The 24,543-nt window shown below is 44.4% G+C and overlaps 1 protein-coding gene across 1 annotated transcript in view; it reads left to right on the plus strand.

The window, feature by feature from the left end:
- Positions 1–24,543, plus strand: part of CNTNAP2 (contactin associated protein 2) — a 1,777,718-nt gene that overhangs the window by 1,579,703 nt on the left and 173,472 nt on the right. The window contains exon 21 of the mRNA XM_034648877.1: positions 23,962–24,198. Within this exon, the coding sequence (XP_034504768.1) occupies positions 23,962–24,198 (237 nt within the window). The remainder of the gene's footprint in view (positions 1–23,961; positions 24,199–24,543) is intronic.

Here is a 24,543-nt window from a genome sequence, read left to right on the forward strand (position 1 = left end):
TTATTGTAAATAATACTGCAGTAAGTGTTTTTGTAAATGGCATTCCGGTATTTTACATTATTTACTTAGGATGGATTGCCACATGTGGAGAGGGGGAATTAGAGGGTATGAAATGTTTATGGCTTTTCATCTCTAGAGCCAATCTGATTTCCCAAACGCAGTGCCAGAGAACGTGCAAGAAAGCCTGGTGCTCTGAACACAATCAGCACTGTTTCCTTTTTTTCCCTTTTCTCCTTGTTGTGAAAATAATAAGCCAAAAAAATGGTTCTTTATCATTTTAATTTGCACTTCTTTAATTACTGGAGAACAAAGAATTCAGTAGAAAGGTCCGGCAAGATGGCTGTGCCTCTGAGAAAGGCCTGTTTAGGGGCGACTGGGAGGCTGCACACACAACGTTTGACATGGCGGATCACCTTCCAAGATGGAAAGTGTTGTCTGCTGATGTCCCCGAGTGGAGGGACGGGGATGCCAACGGACAGTAACAGAGTTCATAAGAGGCTATATAAAAATGAACCTTTAGAGGTCAATTGGATATTGTCTATTTAATTCAGTAATTAAACAAAGAAATCCACTCTAGGGAAATACTACTATTATAGAAACATATATTCACAAGAACAGCATCGTGACATTTTTTGTGTGATAAGGAAATGCAGAAGAAAAAACTATCCATCAATGAAGGAATTACTGTTGAATTGTGGTACATAACCATTAAGAAGAGTGAGATGGATTTTTGATCCACATGAGGAAATATCCCTTGTATCGCTAAGCATAAAAAAGCAGAATATGTAGAGTTTGATTGTTTTATATTAAAAACCCAGGCATGTTTGTGTGTGTTATAATATATACCACACACACACACACACACACACAAATGGGATTGTTTTCAACATGAACAGAATCAGATTGTATACACAGCAAAATATACATATAATTCTTCCAGTCTTTTTCCAAGCTTTTACAGACTGTTAGCGCTAGTTACTTCCAGAGGTGATGTGATATGACTGGGGACATGTAGGACAATTTTGACATCTTACTCTATAAAAGTTTGCTTTTTTTTTTAAGATTTTATTTATTTCTCTGAGAGTGAGAGTGCACAAGAGGGGGGAGGGGCAGAGGGAGAGGAAGAAAGAGAAACAGACTCCCCACTGAGCAGGGAGCCCAGCATAGGGCTCTATCCCAGGACCCCGGGACCATGACCTGAGCTGAAGGCAGACGCCTAACTGACTGAGCCACCCATGTGCCCCTTACTTTTTTTTTTTTTTTTAACCGTTAGCATGTATGACGTTTGAAAGCAAAAGTAAACAGATATGCTCCAATTGTCAGAGGGTCCTCGTTTCCTAATTCCTAATGAAGGAAGGTTTCACCTTTGACCTGTTATAGCAAACCACAGTGAAATTGAACATTTTTCAATTTCTTTATTATTTGAATTCAATCTTTTATAAACTTTCAATTTATGCCCTTTGAGCATATTATTTAATGAGCTGTTTATTTATTAGAATATTAAAGGTTCCAGTTCCACATAAACATGACAGATCGATTGTACCTATTTGCTTTTGCTTCACCCTGAAATCTCTGGGAAAAGACTTAAAAAACAAAAACAAAGAGATCAAGAGAGGACAGCAGTTTTAGAGAGGCCGGAAGCAAATGGAGACACTTAGTAGACAGAAGAAAGCTGGAGCCTAAGATGGTTGAGGGACAAGCTCCAGAAAAAGCAGGTTTGCAGGTCTGACCCCTTGAAAGTCTCAGAAATGGGAGGCCCCAGGTATCTCAGAAAGGAGTTGAAAATAGAGGATCGGCTTCAAGTTTATATAAAGAAGCCAATCTTCTCCCCACCATTGCAGTTGGTCAAGGGCCAGCTAGGACAATGCCAAGTAGGACAGAAGACTGGAGGTTTGCTCTCTGCAGGGGCTGGACGCCAGGACAGTCCACATGGCCAGTGGCGGGAAGGCCATCATGATCTCACGGGAACTGAGCGGAAGTTTCCATACAGGCTTCCGGAATCCTGGCTGCAATTCCTTGGCAAGAAGGCTGGAGGAATCTTCTCCGGGGAAAATGGTCATCCCTGGAGAGAAGGCCAGTGGATATACATGGGCCAGTCCTGTCTCCAGACCCCACTGTGAAGACCCTCTGGTAGCAAGCTTCACCTCACGGCATCACTGGTCATTTAGTTCAAGTCTCTAATACAACAGAGACCAAACAAAGGATTCAGTGTAAATGGAGATAATACTGAGAGAACAAACTTTCTGAAAAACCGGAAAATGGTCCTTCATATTCTCTGTTCCCGTTCCCATTGCTGCATAACAAATTGCTTCCAAAACTTTGTGGTTTAAAATAATAGCAAACATTCTATTATCTCAAATGGTTTCTGTGGGTCAGGAATTTGGGCAGGCGCTGTGGGCAGTTCTGGCTTTGAGGCTCTAAGGGAATTACAGCCAGGTGGCAGCCGAACCTGGAGGAGCCAGGACCTGGCCAGGTTTCTCTCTCTCCCCCCTCAGGGGGACACAAGGCCCTTCCACGGGGTCACTCAACAGCAGCTAGTGTGGCTTCTTCCAGTGGGGTGGCCTGGGGGCAGGCGAATGCTTTCCCGGCTAATCTCAGCTCGGATCTGATGGGTCCAGTTCCCCAGACAGGAATTGTATTGTCCTTTGTAACCGAGCCTTGGAGGTCATGCGTCATCATTTCTGCCACAGCTCATTGGTACAAGCAGGTCCCAAGGCTCCTCAGATTTTCAGGGAGGGAAATGAGAGCTGTTCTTCAGAAACCGATCAGAGAGTTACAAGAAGATATTGTATCCATGGATAAGTAAGGGAACTATCCCCTCTCCCTGTGCAATCCAGAGTTTAGAAATTGCCAATATTGAAAATTAAAATGTGATAGCAGAAATTTTAAAAATGAAAGATTTAGAAGGTAAAAAATCCAGTAAATCATGCAGAAAAAAAATAGAGCAGAAAGACAAAAAAATGGGAAATAGGACAGGAAAGCTAAGAAAGAGGATGAAACCAGTAAATTCAAATATAAATAATAAAAGATATAGGAAAAAAGAACACAGAAAAAGAAATGAAGAAAATCATCAGAAATATGAATTACGACAATGTTACTCCTTCACTGAATTGAAGGGCATGAGTTTATAGATTGAAAGGGCTGAACATAAAGAAGGGGGGAAACCACATGAATTCATAGCATTATAAAATACCAGATTATAAGGCATAAATAGAAAATTCTGAAAGTTTCCAGGAGGAGCCAAAAGACAATTTAGAGACCGCAGCTATGCAACCGGCCTGGAGAACAGCCAGCTCAGGTTGAGGAAAGAAGATGGGGAGTCCGGGGTGATGTGTCCAAGAAAAATTCGAAACCATTTACCCGTGTTTGCAGAGTTACACCTCCAACTGAGAAACGGGATTCTCTGGGGAGAGGTGTGCAGGAAGCAAGGCAAATGAAGACACCAAAGATTGCAGAATAGAGATGGAGTGTTACGATCAAGAATAACAATACAGGGGCGCCTGGGTGGCACAGAGGTTAAGCGTCTGCCTTCAGCTCAGGGCGTTATCCCAGCGTTATGGGATCGAGCCCCACGTCAGGCTCCTCTGCTATGAGCCTGCTTCTTCCTCTCCCACTCCCCCTGCTTGTGTTCCCTCTCTCGCTGGCTGTCTCTATCTCTGTCNCTGGGGTGGGGGGCTTGTTCTGAGCTGTGGGATTACTTAGAAATAGGGAGTTAACGTTGCGGGGGCGGGGGGCTTGTTCTGAGCCGTGGGAAAATGGAACAGGGCCTGGGGGAGCGGGATGAGAGGACCTCTGTTACGTGTTTTAAGCCTTGTAGAAACACGAGTTCTTAGACTCTGGGTGTCATAACATGCTTTAAAATGATCGACGTAAATACCGCCTTCAAATGATGGCTGGAAATACAAACAAAAAAATAGTAGAATAAAGATATTTTCATTCCCCTCCCTCAAAGCCACTGACACCAAAAAGAACAAAATAAAAGACCAAAAACATCCCATCTGTCTTCACCGAGACGTTCTGTCTTCACCGAGACGTGGAAATAGCCATCACCACAAACCACGGTTTGGCAGCGCGAATGCCAGAAACACTGAGCTCTGGATCAGATGAGAGAAGGTGGTAAAGTCAGGTTTTCTTAAGTCCGGTTGACTCAGAGTTCAGCAGAGTCTTTCGTTCCACCTCAGTCCTGCTCCTGCGTGCCAATTCCCAGTTCCCACCTCAGTGTCTGGCCCTATTCTTTTTTGTGAAGTAGGACTCTTTTTTTTTTTAAGATTTATTTATTTGAGAGAGAGAGCACACGAGCTCGGAGGAGAGGCAGAGGGAGAGGGAGAAGCAGGCTCCCCGCTGAGCAGAAAGCCTGATGCAGGGCTCCATCCAGGACCCTGGGATCATGACCTGAGCCGAAGGCAGACACTTAACCAGCTGAGCCACCCAGGCACCCCTAGTACTCTTTTTTTTTTTTCCCTATAAAAGTAACATAAGAGATTATAAGTTATTTGAATCTTCTAATGAGCATGTTTCTTTTAAGAAGCCAGTGTAGTTCTCTTAAAAAAAAAAAAAATGAAGGTTCTCTTCTCTTTTTTTCTTTGGATGAACACACTTTTGGGGTGAGAGGATTCTTACCTACTATTCTAGAGTTACAAAATCATCACAATCTTTCCTTTTTCTGCAAATATTTTTCCCATGTGGTTGCTTTCAGATCAAATATATTAACCTTGAAAATATCAGTTTGACTGTACTGTACAGTTGGATAGGTTGTACACTGAATCACAGGCTTTTAGAGGAAGGTAAAGGTGTTAGAATTTAGCTCTACCCCCTGGTACAGATGAGGACCAGGGCCAACTCAGCTCTTAGCTAATATGGGCAGACCTAAAAATCTTAAGAAAAAAATCAACTTTTAGGTTGAAAAAACGACTCAGTATGTGATATTAATGTATTCATCTTTATTCTAATGCACTCATAAAATACAATTTTTCAGAATGTTTTCAGGAGAAAAGGGCCCACAAAAGACATATGTACCAAGGGCCCACAAAAGTTATCATGTGGCCCAGATGAAGACTCTGAGGACTGAAAAGATTCCCATAGTTGGTGGTGGCAGAGCCTAGACCAAAACTCAGGTCTTCTAACTCCTCCCGTTGTGCCTGTGCTCCTGCCGTCCACTCTGTCACGTCTGTGCAATGCTCTCCCCGCACCTAGCCTAGCGTCCTTGTCTCACCTGCCTTCCAGCCCTGAGCCAAGAGGTGTCTTCTGCTGCAGCTGAGCTGGCCCAACCTTATTTCCCATTATTCACCACAACATATTCCATCCTTGCTCATTGCTCCAAGTCCATTTGTCCATTCCCAGCTCTGGTTCTCATTCCCACTCGGCCCACATGGAGTAGCCTTCCCATTTCCCTCTGCCTACTCAAGAGTAACCTCCCCCCTAGAGGCTTCGTTCCAACACACCGTCTTTCAAGATGCTTTCCAAGATGACTCCAGCCTTGAGTGATCTGTGCTATGTATAAAAGTGCTTAACATTTCATAACTATCTTATCTTGTCTCATCTCATCTTGTATTGTCTCCAGTATTTCTGTCTTACTAGGCATTATCTCACAGAGAGCTAGAGAGCAGAGGCCCCGCCGTATACACTCACTGAGCACATGATCAAGACTCAGTAAGCCCCCAGCTGACTGGCGGGAGCCTCTGATGACTCCTCCTGCCATCATGAGGTCAAGTACTACTTCTGGGCCCCTGAAATAGACATGGCTGTCCTTTCTTTCTTATATTTGCACCCCCTGAGACAACTGTCACATGGTCTGACTCTAAATCCCTTAAAGACGGGAGCTGTTGGAGACAGCACCTGGTTCATAGTGGGTGTTTTATAAATATTTGATGAGCGAGCATTTTCTAGAAGCAGCTTTTCAATTTAACTTCTTAGTTCTGGAAATGTGTATTTATTTATCTTTATTTAAATGGAAATGTTTATATTTAATATGAGCTCCCCTGGGGCGCCTGGGTGGCTCAGTCGTTAAGCATCTGCCTTCGGCTCAGGGCGTGATCCTGGCATTTTGGGATCGAGGCCCGCATCAGGCTCCTCTGCTGGGAGCCTGCATCTTCCTTTCCCACTCCCCCTGCTTGTGTTCCCTCTCTCGCTGCCTCTCTCTCTTTCTGTCAAATAAATAAATAAAATCTTTTAAAAAAATTTAAAAAAAATAATGTGAGCTCCCCACCCCTAGAAAAAAAAAATAGGAAAAATAAATACAAAACAGGAAGCCAGCTTATGAGCACAATGAAAATGGTAAAGTTATTTCCAAAAGAGTCTTGGTTGGCCTCTCAGAGTTTTCCACAGCCCAGACGATAACTAGCTTTCCAAACCAGATGAGCGTCCCACTTACATGTGATTGATCCTGTTTCAGTTTGGGTCTTTGGGCAATGAAATATAACAAAGATTTTTCCTTCCTCTTGCTTTGATGCTATTTTTTTAAATCTGAAGTCCACAGTGATGAAATAACTCCAAAGCTGTGATACTCATTAAATAATTCAGGTCAGAATTCAATATATCCTGTAATTGAGAGGCTCAGAAAATTGTTCCAGGCACCTGAAGACCACTTTCATTTCTCCATTTTCTTGGCATCCGGAGCAACTCCTTTCTGAGAAATCACTACTGGAGAGTCGAACCACAACAAAGACCATTGGGAGCAAAAAGGGCAAAGCTCAGACATTCAGAGCACACCCTGCGCCCTTGCAGATAGCAACAGGGATTTAGAAACACCTAGAAAACACCTGCATCAACGTTTGACCTGTCAAATCTAATTACTTTTGTCTTGATCATTGTACCGGGTCACTCTCAGCTTTGCAAACACTAATTGAAAGCACAAGCGCAAACAGCATTTTTAAAGAGCTTCTAGGAGGATCTCCCATTTGCACATACAGAAGATTAATTTTCCCCAGAGCTGACCAATTTCAGGATCAACAGACTCCTGATCCCAAGGAGCAATCATAAATGAAATTCCCTAAAATTGTTTTCGAGTGTCAAGACCCAGCAAGGGGAACTGTATTTTGAAAGTAACAATGCAAATGTCTCCTGTCTTAATCCCAAATGAAGAAGATCAACCACTAATAATTAGCAGTTCTGATTTCAGATGTGGCCAGCCATGGGAGAGTTCACAGCAGCAGGGTGGGGATGACCAGGGGGAGTGGGGCAGGGCGGGAAGGCTGGAAGGGGGCACACACAGAGTGGGCTGGGGTTTGTCACCACGCGGCAGCGGCCAGTAGAGGGAACTCCTTTGGATCAGAATGTTGCCTGGCTCCTTGCAGTGGGGATCAGGGAGACCCAGGGAAGACAGCGTGCTCACGCTGGGGACCTTCCTGAGCTTTCCGCTTGTATTAATGGACCCACTCACACAGGAATCCAGTGAGGGAGGTGGTTTTACTAAACCCATTTTACAAATGGGAAAAGTGATACACAGAGAAAGGAAGTAGCTTGCCTGAGGTTGTCCCTCTCAGTGGCAGAGCAAGGATTTGGACATAGCTTCACTGTAATGCCCACCCCCTTAATCCCTGAGCTGTGTGTTATCCTCTCCTCGAGGTAACGAGCTTCTCTTTGAGGCAGAAGGCAGAGGCCAGTCCCTGGAACTGAGAGGGCAGGCAGTATGCTATGGGACACATCCACGCTTTTCCAGGAAAGTCGAACAGTTTGCACCAGGATCCAGGCTCAGGAGAGGGACATAGGAAGGGGAGCCACTAGAGCTGGGACTCTCTTTCTAGACAGCGCGTCCCTAACTCCTTGACTTACGTTCCTAAAAGAAAAAAAAATGTTAAGCATGAGTCGCAATTTATATAACTTCATTTACATATTCCTTTTAACTTTTTGTACATGTACTACTGAATTAATGTACATCATAAAATATGCACGAGGGGAAAAATTATTCTTTTACACAAAAAAACTTACCATAAATTCACTTCAAATAGCATCGACTTGTACCAGCACTAGAAATGTGTATCCCTGACCAGAAATATATTTTTAAAAATAATTTGGATCTAGTTTTTATTGTGACATTTATCAGAATTCCTTGATCTAGAACCCAGGTTTTCCAGAGTTCTTCCTTGATTGTTTGAGGTTATTTATCCACATACGGATGATTACTTGAAAAAAAAAAACCCACAATGCAAGACCTTTGGTGTATTGTATAATCCTGAAACTGTATGTTAAAGCAAAAACAAAACGGAGGGCCTTTAAAAAGCCTGCAGCAATACAAAAAAAAAAAAGTCACCCAACAAGAAAAATTTTCTCTAGAACAATTCTTTTAAGCCCCAGCAACAAAGCCAAAATGTCAATCCATTCTTTTTAACATTTTTCACAGCAAAACAACAGCCAATGTACAAAAATAAAGCATCGGAGTTCAAACGATCCAAGCTACTGCCAGTGATAGAGCATGTCTCATTCGTGGCAAAGATGTATTTTTCTGATCACAGCAGTAACTCACACGTACAAAAAGAAAAATTAAATTACATTAAAAGAAAGCATTTCAGCAGTCCTGACGGGCGGGAGCCCTCTGACAGCTCCTCGTAGGCCATCAGCCAATTATTGCCGTGTGGCAAAGCCAGCTGCCTCTTGAAACCAAAGCTAATGGAAAGAGGAGGCGCTTAGCAAAGCCGCTTAAACAGCTCACCTGAAAAGCTCATTTAAAACCGGGACGCATGTCAGTCACGTCTCAGGCTCCCTTCCGTCCTGCACAGTAGAGATTAGTTCTTCCCGTTCCACATGTGCGGTCATCACTTGAGACTGCCCTGAAGCTCCGGAAAAGCTAAAGGTTATTTTCAGCTGGAGACGCTGGAGCCTGAACCCACGGATCCTTTTCCTGCACAGATCTCGACCTGACAGAGCTGTAAAAGGAGACTCCCGACTTCCATATGAGGGCGACAGTGTCGGGCTGGCTGCCCAGCTTAATTGATGGTAGTTGCATTGGAAAGGGGTCGACCCAAGACTGTAGCAACCAAGGCTGTGGTGTGCCACTCAGAGCCACCATCCCTGGGGGTGGCAGATGACAGCCTCTGTGGGGTTTTTTGGTTTGGGTTTTGGGTTTTTTTTTGAAACCTGGAGTTAGGGATGGGCAGCATATTGCAGTTTGCCTTGGAGGTGATAGGTTTGGCAATGGAAAATCACCCAAGAAGTTTTAAAAAAAAAAAATCTGTGAGAGTATCTCATAAAGATTTTAAATCATCAGGCATCTGATGTAGCTTATCTATTGCCTTACATGCTTTAAAGTGACTCCTTCTCTGGGCACTTCAGGATTCTTCCTAATGGCTGAGGTAGAAAATGTCTGCCATAGGCCTTTCAAGATCTCCCACGCAGAATACCTGCATCCCTACTCTTCAGCTGTGAGGATCGGGACCACAAATGTCCTCCCCAAGTGGTGTCACACCATCGTAGCTGGTTGAGGACATTTTGTTCTTACTTCTGGATGCCCACCTCTATAGGAACGTGTGGTGCTTATCTCTTCAGATATGTCCTTGTGAGGCAACAGAATTTTCCTGAGAGCATTCTGACCCTGACCTTACCTTAGAAGACGTCTAACACCTCACAGAGTGTTTGTGTTCAAGGTACTAGTTAGAAAATGTGACCTTCAGTTCACTGCTGCTTAAGGCTTAGCAGAAGCTCAATTGAGAGAAGACATATTTAGGACAGGCTGACAGCCATGCTGTCCACACACTGCTCTGGAGAAGCATGGCTCCCCATGGAAACATATTGATATCTGAGCCTCATCTAGAACTTGGTGTGATATGGGTGCTGTGAGGACACAAGGAGGCCATTGAGGATGGAGTGGAGTGAGCAGCAATGGGAAGGATAGAAGGAAACGAGAGGGAGCTTGAGGGGATTGGAAATGGGGAGAAGTTGCCCAGATTATGTAGGGTATGGCCGGTCATAACAAGGACTTGGCTTTTGCTCCGAGGGAGGTGACATGATATGACACACATTATAATATCACTCTGGCTGAATTATCTCCTCTTTCCATTGCATCACTTAGAATAAACCCAAAACTCAAAACGGGGAACAATTTCCAAGCTATGCCTCAAATGTCTGATGGAAAGAAACAGCTAGGATCCTAAATGCCAGGATCTCCCCTGTGTCATCTCCCTGGATTCCGGAAAGAGATGTGCAGAAGGCACGTATCAGACAAGTTCTTTCAAGTCCTCCTTCACTTGAGCACGTCCAAAAGTCATTCCCAGAAATTCTAATTGAATGGCTTGGTGCAGAACATAAGCAGCTGTGTGGCTGGACTTCCAGGACGGATCCTAACATGCGTGTGGAAACCACGTCTGCTGCGGCTGGCGAGAACAGCCGACAGTGGGCAAGTGCTTTTATTTTTTCCCTTCTTGCACTCTCTAGCCGTGCGGTCCAGGATGGTGGCCACTAGCTACGGGGTGGCTATTATGCCCTTGAACTGGGACCAGTTCAAAATGAGATGTGCCATCAGCATAAACCGCTCAGCGGCTTTCCAAGACTTAGGGTGAAAAAAATAGGTATAAAATGTCTCAATAATTTCTACATAGATTACATATTGAAAGAATAATATTTTGGATATACTAAATTAAATACAATATGTTATGAAAAGTAGCTCAGCATTTTTTTTTTTACTCTTTAATATGGCTGCAAGAGAATTTAAAACTACAAGTGTGGCTCCCACTATATTCCTGTTGGACGGGGCTGACCTAGAGCGTTTCAGAGTCCCCTTGCATTGGAACCACAGCCCTCTGCCTCCCAGACCTTCAAAACACACCTACCGTGGTACCACCCTCCAGAGTAATTTTTTTTTTTTAAAGATTTTATTTACTTATTTGAGAGAGATGGAGAGACAGAGCACAAGCAGGGGGAGAGGCAGAGGGAGAAGCAGACTCCCCACTGAGCAGGGAGCCCAATGTGGAGCTCGATCCCAGGACCCCAAGATCATGACCCTGAGCCGAAGGCAGACACTTAACCATCTGAGCCACCCAGGCCCCCAGTAATTTTTTTTTAAGAAAAATCCTTAACTGCTTTGTTAGATCTTTCTTCCAGGTAAAGTCTGAGTAGAAAGCATTGAAAAACAGCACAACGTAGTAGTTACTAGTAAGAATTTGCTAGATGTGTGACCGTAGGCAAGTTACTTACCCTCTCTGAGTTTCCATTCCTTCTCTATGAAGTCTCAACAACGTGTTCCTTGCGACGTTGTAAAGCTAAATAGCATAGCTCAAACTCTCCGTGAGTGGTACACCCTGTTCTAACTGGCGCTGAGCTCTAGAGAAAGTGGGGAGCGCCCTGGATCCAGGTGATGTGATTCTCTGTGAGCAGTGATACCCCAATTTCCACAATGACAGAGGTGCAGAAACCCATCGTCTTCCTAACCGCTCCGGAGCTCCTTTCAGCTTGTCCCTCTGTTCTCACAATGTCCGAATGATAGTCAAACATCAGAATAAAAACAAGTACAAAGCGAATGTCGTTTGGAAAGAGTATTTTTGATGATCAGACTGTGGTTGCTGTGTACTTTCACTAAATATCGCGACTAAAGAGAAGGGCATACAGTTCTTCGCCCAGACAGCAGCAAAGAGACAGCCCAAAGTCTTAAAACGCCTAGTACTTCCGCTGAACTGTCGTGCGTGTGAGGGTTTGCTTCATCTCGCTGTTTATGTCTTTCTGCCTGATGATCCCATAGCCATGATCTCTTCATGCTCATCAGCCTCGAAAGTTTAATTTTGATGCCATTTCTTCCAATGCCAAGTGCAACACTCTTTTTTTTAACCTTGTGACTGAATTCATTAACACAGTTTGTCTTCAAAGATTTTCCTTTTTTCATTGACATGGAAAGACTCACTTGGTTGGTTTCTCTAATTTTCAGGAGGCAACCGGTTAAGGGAAGCTGGTTTCGCAGGCAGCTAAGGAAGGCTTCCTTCTCCTCCTGCGGGCCGGCTCCAGTTAGAATGAGATCAGGAATGGGCGGGCAGCATGCATTCGAAAACACCGTCCGTGCTCACTGTGATTTCTAAACCCAGAGGCACCATTAGAACAGGGTTATATTTGTAGGCATTCCGTTATACTTGGGACTATCGAAAAATGAGAATTTCATGCCTTCCCCAAACTATGGAACAAAAGAGATAGAGATGGCAATACAGGGAAACACAACAGTTTAAAAAGTGATATATGTGGCTCTTGAGCTATGTTTCTGGAGGAGAGTGTGACAAGCAGAAAAAGCACATGAGTAAGTTGGGAACAGGGACATTCTCACTTTCTGAGCCACAGTCATCTAGATCAGACATAAGACCAAAGACTTAAATACCAGAAACCTGTGTCCTCAAACAATGAACGATTGGCCAGGGTTGCTGGAGGTCGCGTAGAGTCTTCTAGAGAATCCTTGACCTTGAGCAGTCACGTAAATTTGCCTGCAGTGTGTCCTCCCCTGCCTTGGCCTCTGTCCTGCCACCTGTGATCGATTTTGCTGCTCCTTGTGTGTCAAAAACAGGTCATGAGCAAACAGTCAGGCAAACTGGGTCTCAGCATGTCACTAGGTATCCCATGCTTTCTGGAGAACCATTCTTTGGTGCTCTAGAAAGTCTGTGTGTGTGTGTGTGTGTGTGTGTGTGTGTACACATACATGTTTTCTGGGTGAAAATGTGTGCACACATATTTACAGGCATATTTGTGGAAAACAGACACACATGCACACAGGTATATACACTCCTGTTCTGGGAAACCACTTTGAAGTTGATTTTTTGTGTATGTAAAGAGAGAGAGAGCTGTAGAACCACATAGAAAGCCTCATGGAAGTATTTTAAATTTATTTCCTATAAGAATAAATTTGTTGCACACAACAATGAATAAATCTCTTCTTTTCCCACAGATGTGCAAAAAAAGGGGGCATGCTCGAAGAATCTACCCCGGGGCGGGGGGGTTTCTAATAGGGGGAAAACCATTAAAGCAAAATTTTAGTTGTCAGTTTTGTAACTGAAGCTGTCNTTTATTTATTTGACAGAGATAGAGACAGCCAGTGAGAGAGGGAACACAGCAGGGGGAGTGGGAGAGGAAGAAGCAGGCTCATACCGGAGGAGCCTGATGTGGGGCTCGATCCCATAACTCCAGGATCACGCCCTGAGCCGAAGGCAGATGCTCAACCGCTGTGCCACCCAGGCGCCCNATCTACCCCGGGGCGGGGGGGTTTCTAATAGGGGGAAAACCATTAAAGCAAAATTTTAGTTGTCAGTTTTGTAACTGAAGCTGTCTCCTCACTTGAAAATGTTGTTTCCACTGGAGTAGAAGGAAAAGAGGACCCAGCAAATGCCCCGCAAGGTTCGTTTCTCCCGACAGATTGCAAGCATATACGCGAAGATCTCAAGAAGGACCTCATCATAGGCATTGCAGGCATAGAGGCCAGTCGTTCAAGGCTGTGTGTAGTAATTCAGTGAAGGAGTGTCCCAAATTCATTCCTTTTCTTCTTTTTCCTTCCTCCTCTTCTCATTTTTACTTCTTTCTCTTTTTCTCTTTCTCCCACCAAAAGGCAGACAAAGTATAGAAACTTGTTTTATGACAATCTCATTTTCAGGAACTCTAGATAAGTCATAATCCCAGAGCAGAGTGTAAAATGCACTGAAAGCTAATTATTTCTTGGTTTCTTTGAGATGAATCTTTGCTTTTTACCCCCTGTTTTATCTTCTTTGAAGAAACTATCCTCAAAAAGTGATAGATGGTAATAGAAATATATAACCAGCGTGTCTTCAGTTTTCTCTCAGGGGAGGTGGGGGGGCTCCTCACTCTGATAAAAAATATGAAGATGGCCAAACCACTCCATAATACCATCAATTCATTCATTAATTCAGTGAGTGTGCTTTAAATACCTACTCGGCTGTAGGAAATGTGCTGGACTCTGGACACACAAAATCAGTAAGATACAGTGTTTTCCCTCAAGGAACTCTTGGCCTTCGTTATACGCATGTGTAAACTACCAGTTGTACTTTAAGCCTTTGCAATTACTATAGTTTGAATTTATTTCACAGAAGAATGAATGTTTAAGTTTGGTTCTCACAGCAACAAGTGATAACCAGTGCAAAAAAAACAAAAAACAAAAACAAAAAAAGCCAGGTGGGTGCTTACTGCCAAACCAGTTGTTTGTTGTTTCTTTTTTTTTTTTTACTCAAAATAGAAATCACTTTAATATAACAAAAGTTTATCATGTGATTGGACTTTTGTGGGTTTTCTCGTTGTTCTTTTCGATTAACCTCTTAGCTGGTAGAAAAAATAGAATTTTGTCATTTAGGGAGTCAATTGTGTCTTTATGTATGTTTGTAAACAATCAGTGGTTATTTGGTGCTAATTTCCTTTTAAAATTCCCAAAGAAGAAACTGGCAAACAAACTGGTGTGTGGAATTCTATGAAAACAGCTGGAACTTGCTTAAGTGTGGCTGGGAGAGAGGAGAAAGCATGGGCTCAAGTCCAGAAGTCCAGAAAATCTGTATTTGTCCCTTCCTGATTAGTAGGATGACCTTGGGCAAACTATTCCCCTAAGCCTCAGTTACTTTATCTGTAAAATGGGGATGATAACATCTATGTCAAAAGTGTTGCTGTTGAATAATTTATTAAGTAAGATAATATATGAAAATTGCATATTGTGACTGACACATCACAGGAACTCAAGAGAAGCTCATTTCTTTATGATGTATAAACATGGATCTGGCTCCAAGTCAAAAGTGCAGTCACTGAACCAACAAACTTTCTGTGAGTGCCTCTCTCTACCAGATCCTGGGGCTACCACAGTGAACAAAAAGCAGCACTTGTGCTCAAGAGCCCTTACAGTCCAGAGTTCTATTTGGCTCACCAGATCAGCTAAGCAAGCAAGAAAATTTGGGGTGTTTAGTGTTAAGTGAAGAGCAAAGAAAAAGCAACTTGCTACTTATCAACCGAGTGAATAGAAACCGCCTAGTGTCTGAAAAAGGCATAAATTTTGTACTTAGATAATTTTACAAATAAATAATTAAGCAAATAATGTGATTCCTAAAAGCAACAGCTCCATAGCAGACTATGAAGTTAGCAGAGCAGAGGTGAAATGAGACAGAGGTTACTGGGGGGCAACTTTCTCCACTAATGCTAGTCAAGCAATTGACCAGTCTGTCTACGTATGTTCCAGCTTAGTAAGCCAATAAAAAGAAGAAAAAGCAGTCAAAATTAAGACCATCTGTTAAGTTGCAAATCACATAATTTTTTTGGATATGTCATTCTAAATGCATCTTCTAACACTTTGATTAGTAAACTTGTTGTAATTGATGACAATGGCTAAGTTGACGAAATGCCGTTGCTCTCAAGAAGCCCACTTTACAAAGGGAGTGAGACCGAGAAATGTCAACAGAAAAGTCAGCATGGACCAAAAAAATTCAAATTCAGTTCAGCTCAATTCAATAAATATTAATTGTGTTTCTGCTAAAGGCCAGGGCCTGGCTAAGGTTACTCTTACCCTCAAAAGCCTACATTTTAGTGAACTGCCAGATGCATGAACAAGGCATTCAGCTTCCAACCTCCTCATCCCTCCATGTGCTTTCCCTCTCTCTCCTCTTCCCTTTCCAGTATGAGAGGTGGGTCCACGATGCTGGCTGCTTCCTTTAAAAAAAAACTTTCTACTTGGAAATATATTTATATGCATCCATGTACATATAGCCTCACGGTGGTTTTCCAAAGCTATTGTGTGTGTATACAAATATTTGTGTCTGTGTATATATTTTTCCAGAAATGGGACAATAATGGGAGAATAGGGTTATGTGAATGTTGAGTTCCTCACTCCAGTTTACTTTTAAACAGTTCAGGAATTAGTATATAGTATACACTATATATATTTCCTATTTGTATGAAGAAGCCTACACAGAGAGAGAGAGAGAAACATGGTGAAATGTTAAAAGTTAGGGGATCTGGATATGGGGGTTATGGTACTCTGTACTAATCCTGCAACTTTCCCGTAAATCGGAAATGATTTCAAAGTATATTGTTCTCCTAAGATTTTAAAAAGAAGCAACTCAAGACCCTGGTAGCCTCCATCCTGCCTTCTTTTCCAGCAGCAGGTCGTGGCCACGCGTCACCCAGCATTTCACCCCAAGTCATCCCCAACGACCGAGAGCAGAAGTGCTCCGCCCCCACTGCCCGTCGCAGGCATCAGAGAAAACGGTGAAATATGCCAACAGGCTGGCCTTTCCCCAGACCAGTTAAATCAGATTTTCTGAGAGTGTGCCTTAGATATTTTTTTAAAAAGCACAGCCGGGGTTGCAAAGCTCTGACGTCATTTGCAGAACACTGCCCAAGTTCTCGCTGCCGTGCCTAAGTTCCCGCTTTTCCCACCTGCGAGCGCCCTTGGCCGCCCGGCGCCTCTTGCAAATACATACTCACTGTCACCTTCTGCACGAAGAAGCCCCGACTTCCCCGCAGAAGGAGCCAGTCTTTCCCTCCTCTTGCTACTTCTTTCTCCTCTGTTTCTCTGGCTCTCGCACTGGCTGGATTCTAATGATGCGTGTACCTCGCACCAGCTGTGAACTTCTCTAGGAAGAGTCCTCCTCGTGTTTGCTCTTGTTATCAGCACGCGCCGGGCATGGAGTGAGGCTCCAAGAAGTGTTTACTAAATTAAAAGCAAGCAGGTTACACGTGTGGGACTGAAGTTAGAGTGAAGGGCGTGAGGGCACTTGAAAAGGAGCAGCTCTCTGCACCAGGGGCACTGAGGGAAGGAGGTGGCGCCGACACCTGCCGGGAGCGTGAATAGGGGCGAGAATGGAAGGGCCGGAGAGGCTGGGAAGGAAGTAGAAAGGCCTTGAGGAACCCAGTGTGGCCAGAACTCAGGCGGAGGCCGCGGGGCCTGGGAGATGTGGCTGCGGAAGGGCCCTGGAGGCAGCCTGCAGCACGGGCCGAAGCACACCGAGCATCTCGGTGTAGTATTTCTGGGAGAATTACCTTTTCTTATTTTTCCTTAAACTTTTGAGGGTGAAGTCATGAAATCTGATTAAGACTACTAACCCTGCCCCCAGAAAAATGCTTACATGCTTCTGCCTGAAGTTTCAGAAGATTTATGGGTTCTCTGAAATGTATCTCGTGACCACGCACCACACACACACACACACACACACACACACTCAGTGATATTCCAAATGTTAAGAAAAAGGATGAAATTGAGGTTTAACACTCTCCTCTCATACTAATCCATTCAGCCAGAATGATCGTTTAAAACTGCAAATCAGGGAGTGCGTGGGTGGCTCCATCGGTTAAGTGTCTGCCTTTGGCTCAGGTCATGATCCCAGAGGGTCCTGGGATCGAGCCCCTCGTCTGGCTCCCTGCTCTGCGGGGAATCTGTTTCTCCCTCTCATGCTCCCCTGCTCGTGCTCTCTCTCGCTATCTCTCTCTCAAATAAATGAGTAAAATCTTTAAAAAAAAAAAAAACTTGCAAATCAGATTATATTATCTCTGCTTAAAATCCTCCAGAGTTACCCTTTACTTGCTACAGAAAAATAATCTTTATGATGCCACTGTCTTCCTAGCCTCACTCCCTGCCACTCTCCCTGAATTTTCCCCTTCTTACCTCCTTGGCTACTTTGCATTGGCCCTCAACATTCCCTCCTTCCCCAGGGCCTTTGCACATCACTTTTCTTTGTTTTAGGATGCTAACTCTGTCCCTAGTACTATTTATCTGTTGCTTCTTCAGTGATTAACTGAAATATCATTTACTCCTTGCTAAATCTCTAATAGCTTCATGGCTTATAGAAGACACTTAATGAATACTTTAAAGAATGTATGAGGGGTACCTGGGTGGCTCAGTCAGTTAAGCATCTGCCTTCAGCTCGGGTCATGATCCCAGGGTCCTCCCACTGAGCAGGGAGCCTGCTTCTCCCTCTCCCTCTGCCCTTCCCCATCGCTCATGCTTTCTCTTGCACGCGCTCTCTCTCAAATAAATAAGCAAAGTCTTTTAAAAAATGAATGAATGAATGAATGAAAATGACTGGTTGCTAGCCAGAGGCAAGATGTATGTTCAAGAGAGGATTTCTTTAAGATGGGAATGATTTAAAGGCTACAGCAATTAAATAACCTGCTGGACCAGGGCCATAGAGCTGGTTGGTGGCAAAGCCAAGACTAAACCCACACCTTTGGCTTCCTGCCCTCCACTTAGACACATTAATCCCTGACCGCATGTGTCAGATGGAGCTTACTGCAATGGAGTCCTCACCTCACTTGCTCTTTCTAGAGCCTTCTCACTGTTGACGACCATTTTTTCCAGGAATGCTCATTCACACAGTTTCAGGAGCATGACCCTGGAAATTCTGGATGCAAACTATCTTCCCACTTAAGTCTCGAGCAGAGTTGTTCAGTGCTATTGGCTCTTAAACTCCATGCACGGAGGTCCCCTGGCTCCTACGCGGTCAAGTCCTAGATCATGTAGCTTATTGACGAGTTTAAAGTAATATAGTCTATGCTTATATCTCATGGGCGGTACACGCCGTTCAGGCTCAAACTTCAGAGATTTTTCTTCGGTATTTTCTCACCCTTGTGCAGATTCAGACACTTGAAGCTTATTAAATAGAAACTGACCTGCAAGTAACCTGGCCTTTAGAGAGAATGGCGGGAAAGTGGTTACAAAAGATATGTATCCACCCGGGGAAACAGAACGAGTAAAGGTGAACGTTAACCCATCCCGGCCCAATGTTGTTAGTCCAAAACGATTATAGTCAATGGAAGAAAACATCAAACAAACAGAATAAAAAATTCAGGAGGGAAATTGAAAGCAGCACACTTGGGGAGAAAAAGCAGATTTTGTCAGTGTAAGGCCAGGAGAGAAACTGGTTGTATTTCAGGATAGCAAGGCCTTGGGAGTACAGAGGAAACGAGTTAGAGGAGAGCTGGGTCTGGCAGATTACCCCGGAAGGAACCAGGCCTAATGCAGAATCAGGATATATGCCGGGGCAGGGGGTGGGGGGTGTCAAGGTGTCTGGATCAGAGCACCACGGCATTTATTTAACTTTTTAACTAGATGATTCATTAAAAAGCAGTTTGTGAGAATGGCCATTCTGGACAAAGGAAGTCAGCTGCGAAAAAGCTTTAATGACCCTGAGGCTGGGGCTCAGGTCTGTGTTTCCTTGTAGTACATACAGTGTCTGCTCCCCAGCAGCTCTTCCTGGATTTTATAGAACTTCTTATAAAGAGCAGAGCTTTCAGGATCCAGGGTCCCGGGACAAGCTAGAAGAGAACTGTGGAAGGCAAGAAGGAGTGAGCAAAATTAAAGTGTTTTTTACATCAGAAGAGAAATGTCAAGAAGCCTTCTGGTATAGACTGAATGTTTGTGTCCCCCCCCAGATTCCTATGTGGAAGGCTTAACCCCCAATGGGACAGTATTTAGAGATGGGTCTTTTGGGGGTACTTTGGTTTAGATGAAGTCATGAGGGTGAGCCTCCTGTGATAGGATTAGTGTCTTTATTAGAAGAGGAAGAGACCGGAGATCTAGTTCTCTCTCCCTCTTCTCTCTCTCTCTCTCCCTTCCTCCCTCCCTCTCTCTCGCTGCTCTCTCTCTCTGCCATGTGAACACATAGCAAGAACACATCTGTCTGCAAGCCAGGAGGAGAGCCCACACCAGGAAAAGAATGAGCTGGCACCTCCATCTGAGGCTTAGAGCCTACAGAACAGCGAAAGTAGACTTCTGTTGTTTGAGCCACCCAGTTATGGCCCGTGAATGTGGCTTGCTCGAATGACTGGCTCCGTGACTGAGTGAGATCACGTGCTGGAGGCAGTTCACACAGGCTGCGAGATCACCTGTGAACCTCTCCTCTCAACTCCCTATTTAGTGATGCGCTGGCAGCCTGAACTCAGCCGTGGTGGGAGCGTTTACCAGGGGAATAGGCAAACGCTATAAATCAGGGCCTCCCCCGAGCGGAGAACCAGCTCCTTACCATCCACCAGCACACCGAGGCGTCAGCGAGACGAAGCACTTGTGTGAGCAGAGCTGCCTGGAATTGTCACCTTCAGAATCAGCCTTAACTTTCGTTGTTGCTGTTTCTCTTTTAATTACTAATACACGATGACACTCTTCAGGTCTCTTTCATGACCCGTCCGGAATTATTATTCAGCATTTGTGGACTCTCCTGGCAAACTACCCATCACTTAAAGCATTGTTTCAATGAGGAAATATTTCCAAGTTGCAAGTTACTGACTTTAAAATAAACTTTTGTACAAGAGCCCATGTTTGGTTTAGAGACTTTCAATTTGGGGTCTTCGTGGGGAAGTGAGAGAATGAAAAGACTCGTGTTGATTTTTAAAATATAGGTGGCAAAATATAGCCTAAGTGAAAAGGCAAAAAGAAATAGAATTATTGAGCGTGAGGAGGAAGAGATCAGGGGCAATTTAATAACCGGGGGTGAGTACCAGCTGTTTGCCTTTCCATGGTAAACGTCAGGGATTTGGTCAGACGAGGGGAAGAATATCTTTGTGGTATTATTCTGGGATGGACAGTTTGTGGATTTTATTCCAAACCTTTGCAGACTTCTTTTTGTCAATCAGGGTCCGTTTCGAGAACCAAGAAATGATTATGATAAGGTTGTTTCCCTGCCTCAAGGTTCCTGGCATTCTCTTGATCTTGAATCTACTGTGGCTCGGAATTTGTGGGAACATAATATAATTCCACAAATCTCTTCTGTAATACATCTTAGAATAAGACTCCAAATTTATCATTTTTTTTCTATCCAATCAGTGGATATCCTAAAACTTAAGCTATCTCATCTTAGTATAAAACCATACATTAAACATTCTACATCAGTAATTTTTGATCATCCAATGAGGGAAAAGATGTTATTTGGGGCATGTTAAATTGGTGTTATTTTAGTTATTCCTTCAGGAGTGATGGGAGTATTCCTTTCCTAAATGATCTTACACACCCTGATTTGGCATTTCCTTAAAACCGTCTGAAACAGTGAAATGACGGCTATAAATTTGCCACTTCGAAACTGAAATGGTTCACAGCACTCCCAGGCCCTGGTTTAACAGTTGGTTTATGATGTGGTTTCAGAATAACACTTTTAAGCATGGTATTTTCCTTCTTCCAAAACTGACATGAATCCATAAAGCTTTTTAACGATGACTCTAAAATACACCAAAAGTATTCTCTGTGGCATATTTTTCAGTTTGTTTATCTAAAATCCTTCACTTTCTGAATTTCTCTTCATGATCTGCCTTGGAAAGATGGTCGCCACTTGAGCTGAAAAATGCGTCATATCTCAGCCCGATGGGCCCACTCGGCTACCTGCTCCGCCAGCTGCACTGTCCTGCCTCGGCTTTGGCTCCCAGCATCTCAGACTCCTGTGTGCACTAGCATCGTGGGGAGTCTGCTATGAGGACTGTTTCTCAAGACCCCCTGAGGCAGGCCCTGTGAGCTGAATTCTGGAGCGAGGCCTGGGGACCAGCATTTTAACAGATACATGTTACTGGGGACTTGGGTCAGCCCATACTCTGGAAGTGCGGTGACTGGGCAGAGTCTGGCTCAGGGAAGCCCAGGATCTTGCTGGTGACACATGGCATCTGTAACCGGTGCCTGGGGCCTCCAGGCTTTACCTGCTTCCTCGGCCTCTGCTACCCAGAAACCCTCCCTAGGCCCTGGTTCTTCATGCCTTGATCTTGAGTTTCACGTGCCACACACGTTTATCTCTTCCTATACCTTGTCCCTTTCTGTCTGCCTCTGGCTTGTTCAAACTCTGGCCTTGATCTCGAGCCTTCCTCCCCACTCCCGCCAGGTCCATCTCTTCTCCCCTGCATGGCCCAAACATGTTCTCAGATAATGACCCCTCATCCTCCGGTAGAACCTTTCTGTGGCAAAGGGAACCCCTTGGCATGTCTGCTGCAGGTGACCGGTGCCCTGCCTGCTCTCCTCGAGGCCCCCCACCTGGCCCCTGCCATCCATCACAGCAGCTAAGAGAATGTCACAGAATGTCCATCTGTCCCACGAGGCTCTGAGCTACTGAGGGCAGGGATCACCTCTTTTTCGTTCATTGTTTCCCCGACACCCAACCTAAAATGTAGTGGGGCACTAATGCGTCTTGCACAAACAACTGATCTTGTAAAGAGAGTGTATGACTGTCACCCGAGGCATATGCCTCTGATTGTGCTGTCTCTGCTCCAAGGGTTGACACGTGCTTTTCCCTCAACCAGAAAGCTGGTCTTCCCTTCCACCTTTACAGAGCTACTGCGCCTGGCTCTTTGGGTCCCAGGTTCCATACCTTTCCCCCCCGGACATCTTCCTCGGCCCCTGGAGCCAGGCCTGGTGCCCCTCGTGTTCCAGGGCCCCTGTATTAGCTTGGTCCTGCACCCACCGCACTGCTTCCGATGATGCCTAGGAGTCTAAATCCCCTAGACCAACGGCTTCTTGGGAGCAGGGATGGTAACCTCAGCGCCCAGCGGAGTGCCTGGCATCCTGATGGCACTCAGTAGATGTTTGCTGAAAGCATGGGAAAGCCAACTCGGGATCCTCCAGGCTGTGTGATGGGGGTTCTTATCACATAACCTCCTGAGTAAACCTCCATAACACTCACCAGAAGGATTTCAAACTGTTGACATGTGTCCTCCCATGCCCACTGCTGGACAGAAAGGTCTCAAGGGTGGTGGCGACCGTATTTTATACGTCTGACATCCCAGTGAGTCATTCAGTGACTAGTGTGGGTTAAGTATTGTTTAATCCTGAGTTTCTCGTCAGAGGTACTTTTGGCATTTTGAACAAGACAGTTCCTAATTATGTAAGACAGTCTCACACATTGCAGGCTAGTTAACAGGTTAACAGGTCAGTTAGCAGGTTAACACAGCCCAGATCCACCCACAGGTGTCTGACTCCAGACCCTGATTCACTACGCTGTGCCAACTCTGTTCGAGACTTATTTAACGAGAACAAACTTCCAAATTTCCAGGTGTAAAAATCCTTTTGGAATTTGTCCTCGCCGATTAATGACAACATAAAGCTGTGTTTCACAAAATATATTCTGCATAGTGTTAATTTAGTGGATTGCAAATGTTGTGCGCATAACACATTCCACAGGCAATGAAGTTTGAGCAGTCCTTCCAGAAGGGCACCTGCAGAGGGCAAGGGGAACAGTAACTGGGAAGACCAAACAAAGCTTGATAGGGAATCGCAACCTTTCGTGCTGAGGTAGGAGGTGATTTTGAAACACTGGGGAGCAAACGATGGGAGAGTCATCAGAGGAGCTGGTCTGCCAGGAAGTGATTAGAAACCAATTAGCAATGATTAGGCCATCAACAAAGACCAATGAAGAGTTAGTGACTGTTCTTCTAATTTCATCATCATCATCATCATCATCATCATCATACTATTTCCTTGGTGCTGATCATTTCACATTATCTTTTATTGTCTCCCTTTCACGTATAAAATACTGAGGCCTAAAGCAGTTGGTTAAGTAACTTCCCATAAAGCCACACAGTAATTAATTAATGATCCTATTTGAACCCAGTTCTCTCAAACTTCACATCTTATGATTTTAAGCACTGTCCCCAAAGCCCAGGGACCTCCTCAGGGCCTTGTCGAGGTCTGTGCTGTGAGAACATTCAAAACAACTCCAGTCTCAAAGAGGAAGCCCGAGAGCTCCTTAAATTGGTGTTTGCGTTAAACCACTGCCTTCATTTTCAGGGTAGCTCTTCAACCTAAATTAGTTATTTGGCCTAAGTCCTGTCCATAAAAATTCTTTCTGGTATGATTTAAGTTTCTTAATTTTTGTTAATATATTTTTAATTTACAGATCTCCGTGCTCTACATGCTTTTTTTTTTTTTGGATAGATGATCCATGTTGATGAAATAAGCCAATCTCTATAGAAAGTAGCCCCATCTGATGCCCTCCTGGAGGGCCTGCCTTCCGTGAACAACAGAATTAACGGTCTACCCGAGTTTAAAGCGTTGGCCGTATCAGCATCCAGTTTCCCCTCGTTTTTCAATTTCCTCCACCCTTTTCGTTTCAACAGATGTTGGCGCATTTTTTGAAGAGGGGATGTGGCTACGGTACAACTTCCAGGCACCGGGGGTCAGTGGCAAAGAATCAGGCAGCAGGTCAGACAGCCCCCCTGATCAGCAGAGCACCCCTCCCGACCTGGCCCATGAGGGGATCCATTTCAGCTTCAGCACCTCCAAGGCGCCCTGCATTCTCCTCTACGTCAGCTCCTTCACGACAGACTTCTTGGCAGTTCTCATCAAACCCGCCGGTAAGGAGAAGGATGCCTGGCCTCTGCTATTTAATGTTGGGTGAACAGAATGTTCTAGAAAGTCTGGAGTGCTCTGGTCTTGTCCTTTATTCTCCCTCGGACGTTGAACGAGTCATGCAACGTCTTTGAACCTCATTTCCCTATATGAGAGCCAAGAAAGCAACTTGTCAGTTGAGTGCCTTCTAGCCATGGGTCATAGTCGTAATGTTGCTGAGGCACGTCAGGTTCTTTTTGGGAAGCGTATTACATGAATGTGAGATTATTTCATATGTATAATGATGATCGTTTGCTCCTGTCAAGTGAATACGTGCACTGCTCTACTAAATAGAGATGAGCTCTGAAGTA

Source organism: Ailuropoda melanoleuca, chromosome 1, assembly GCF_002007445.2.
Source record: "Ailuropoda melanoleuca isolate Jingjing chromosome 1, ASM200744v2, whole genome shotgun sequence".
NCBI lineage: Eukaryota > Metazoa > Chordata > Mammalia > Carnivora > Ursidae > Ailuropoda > Ailuropoda melanoleuca.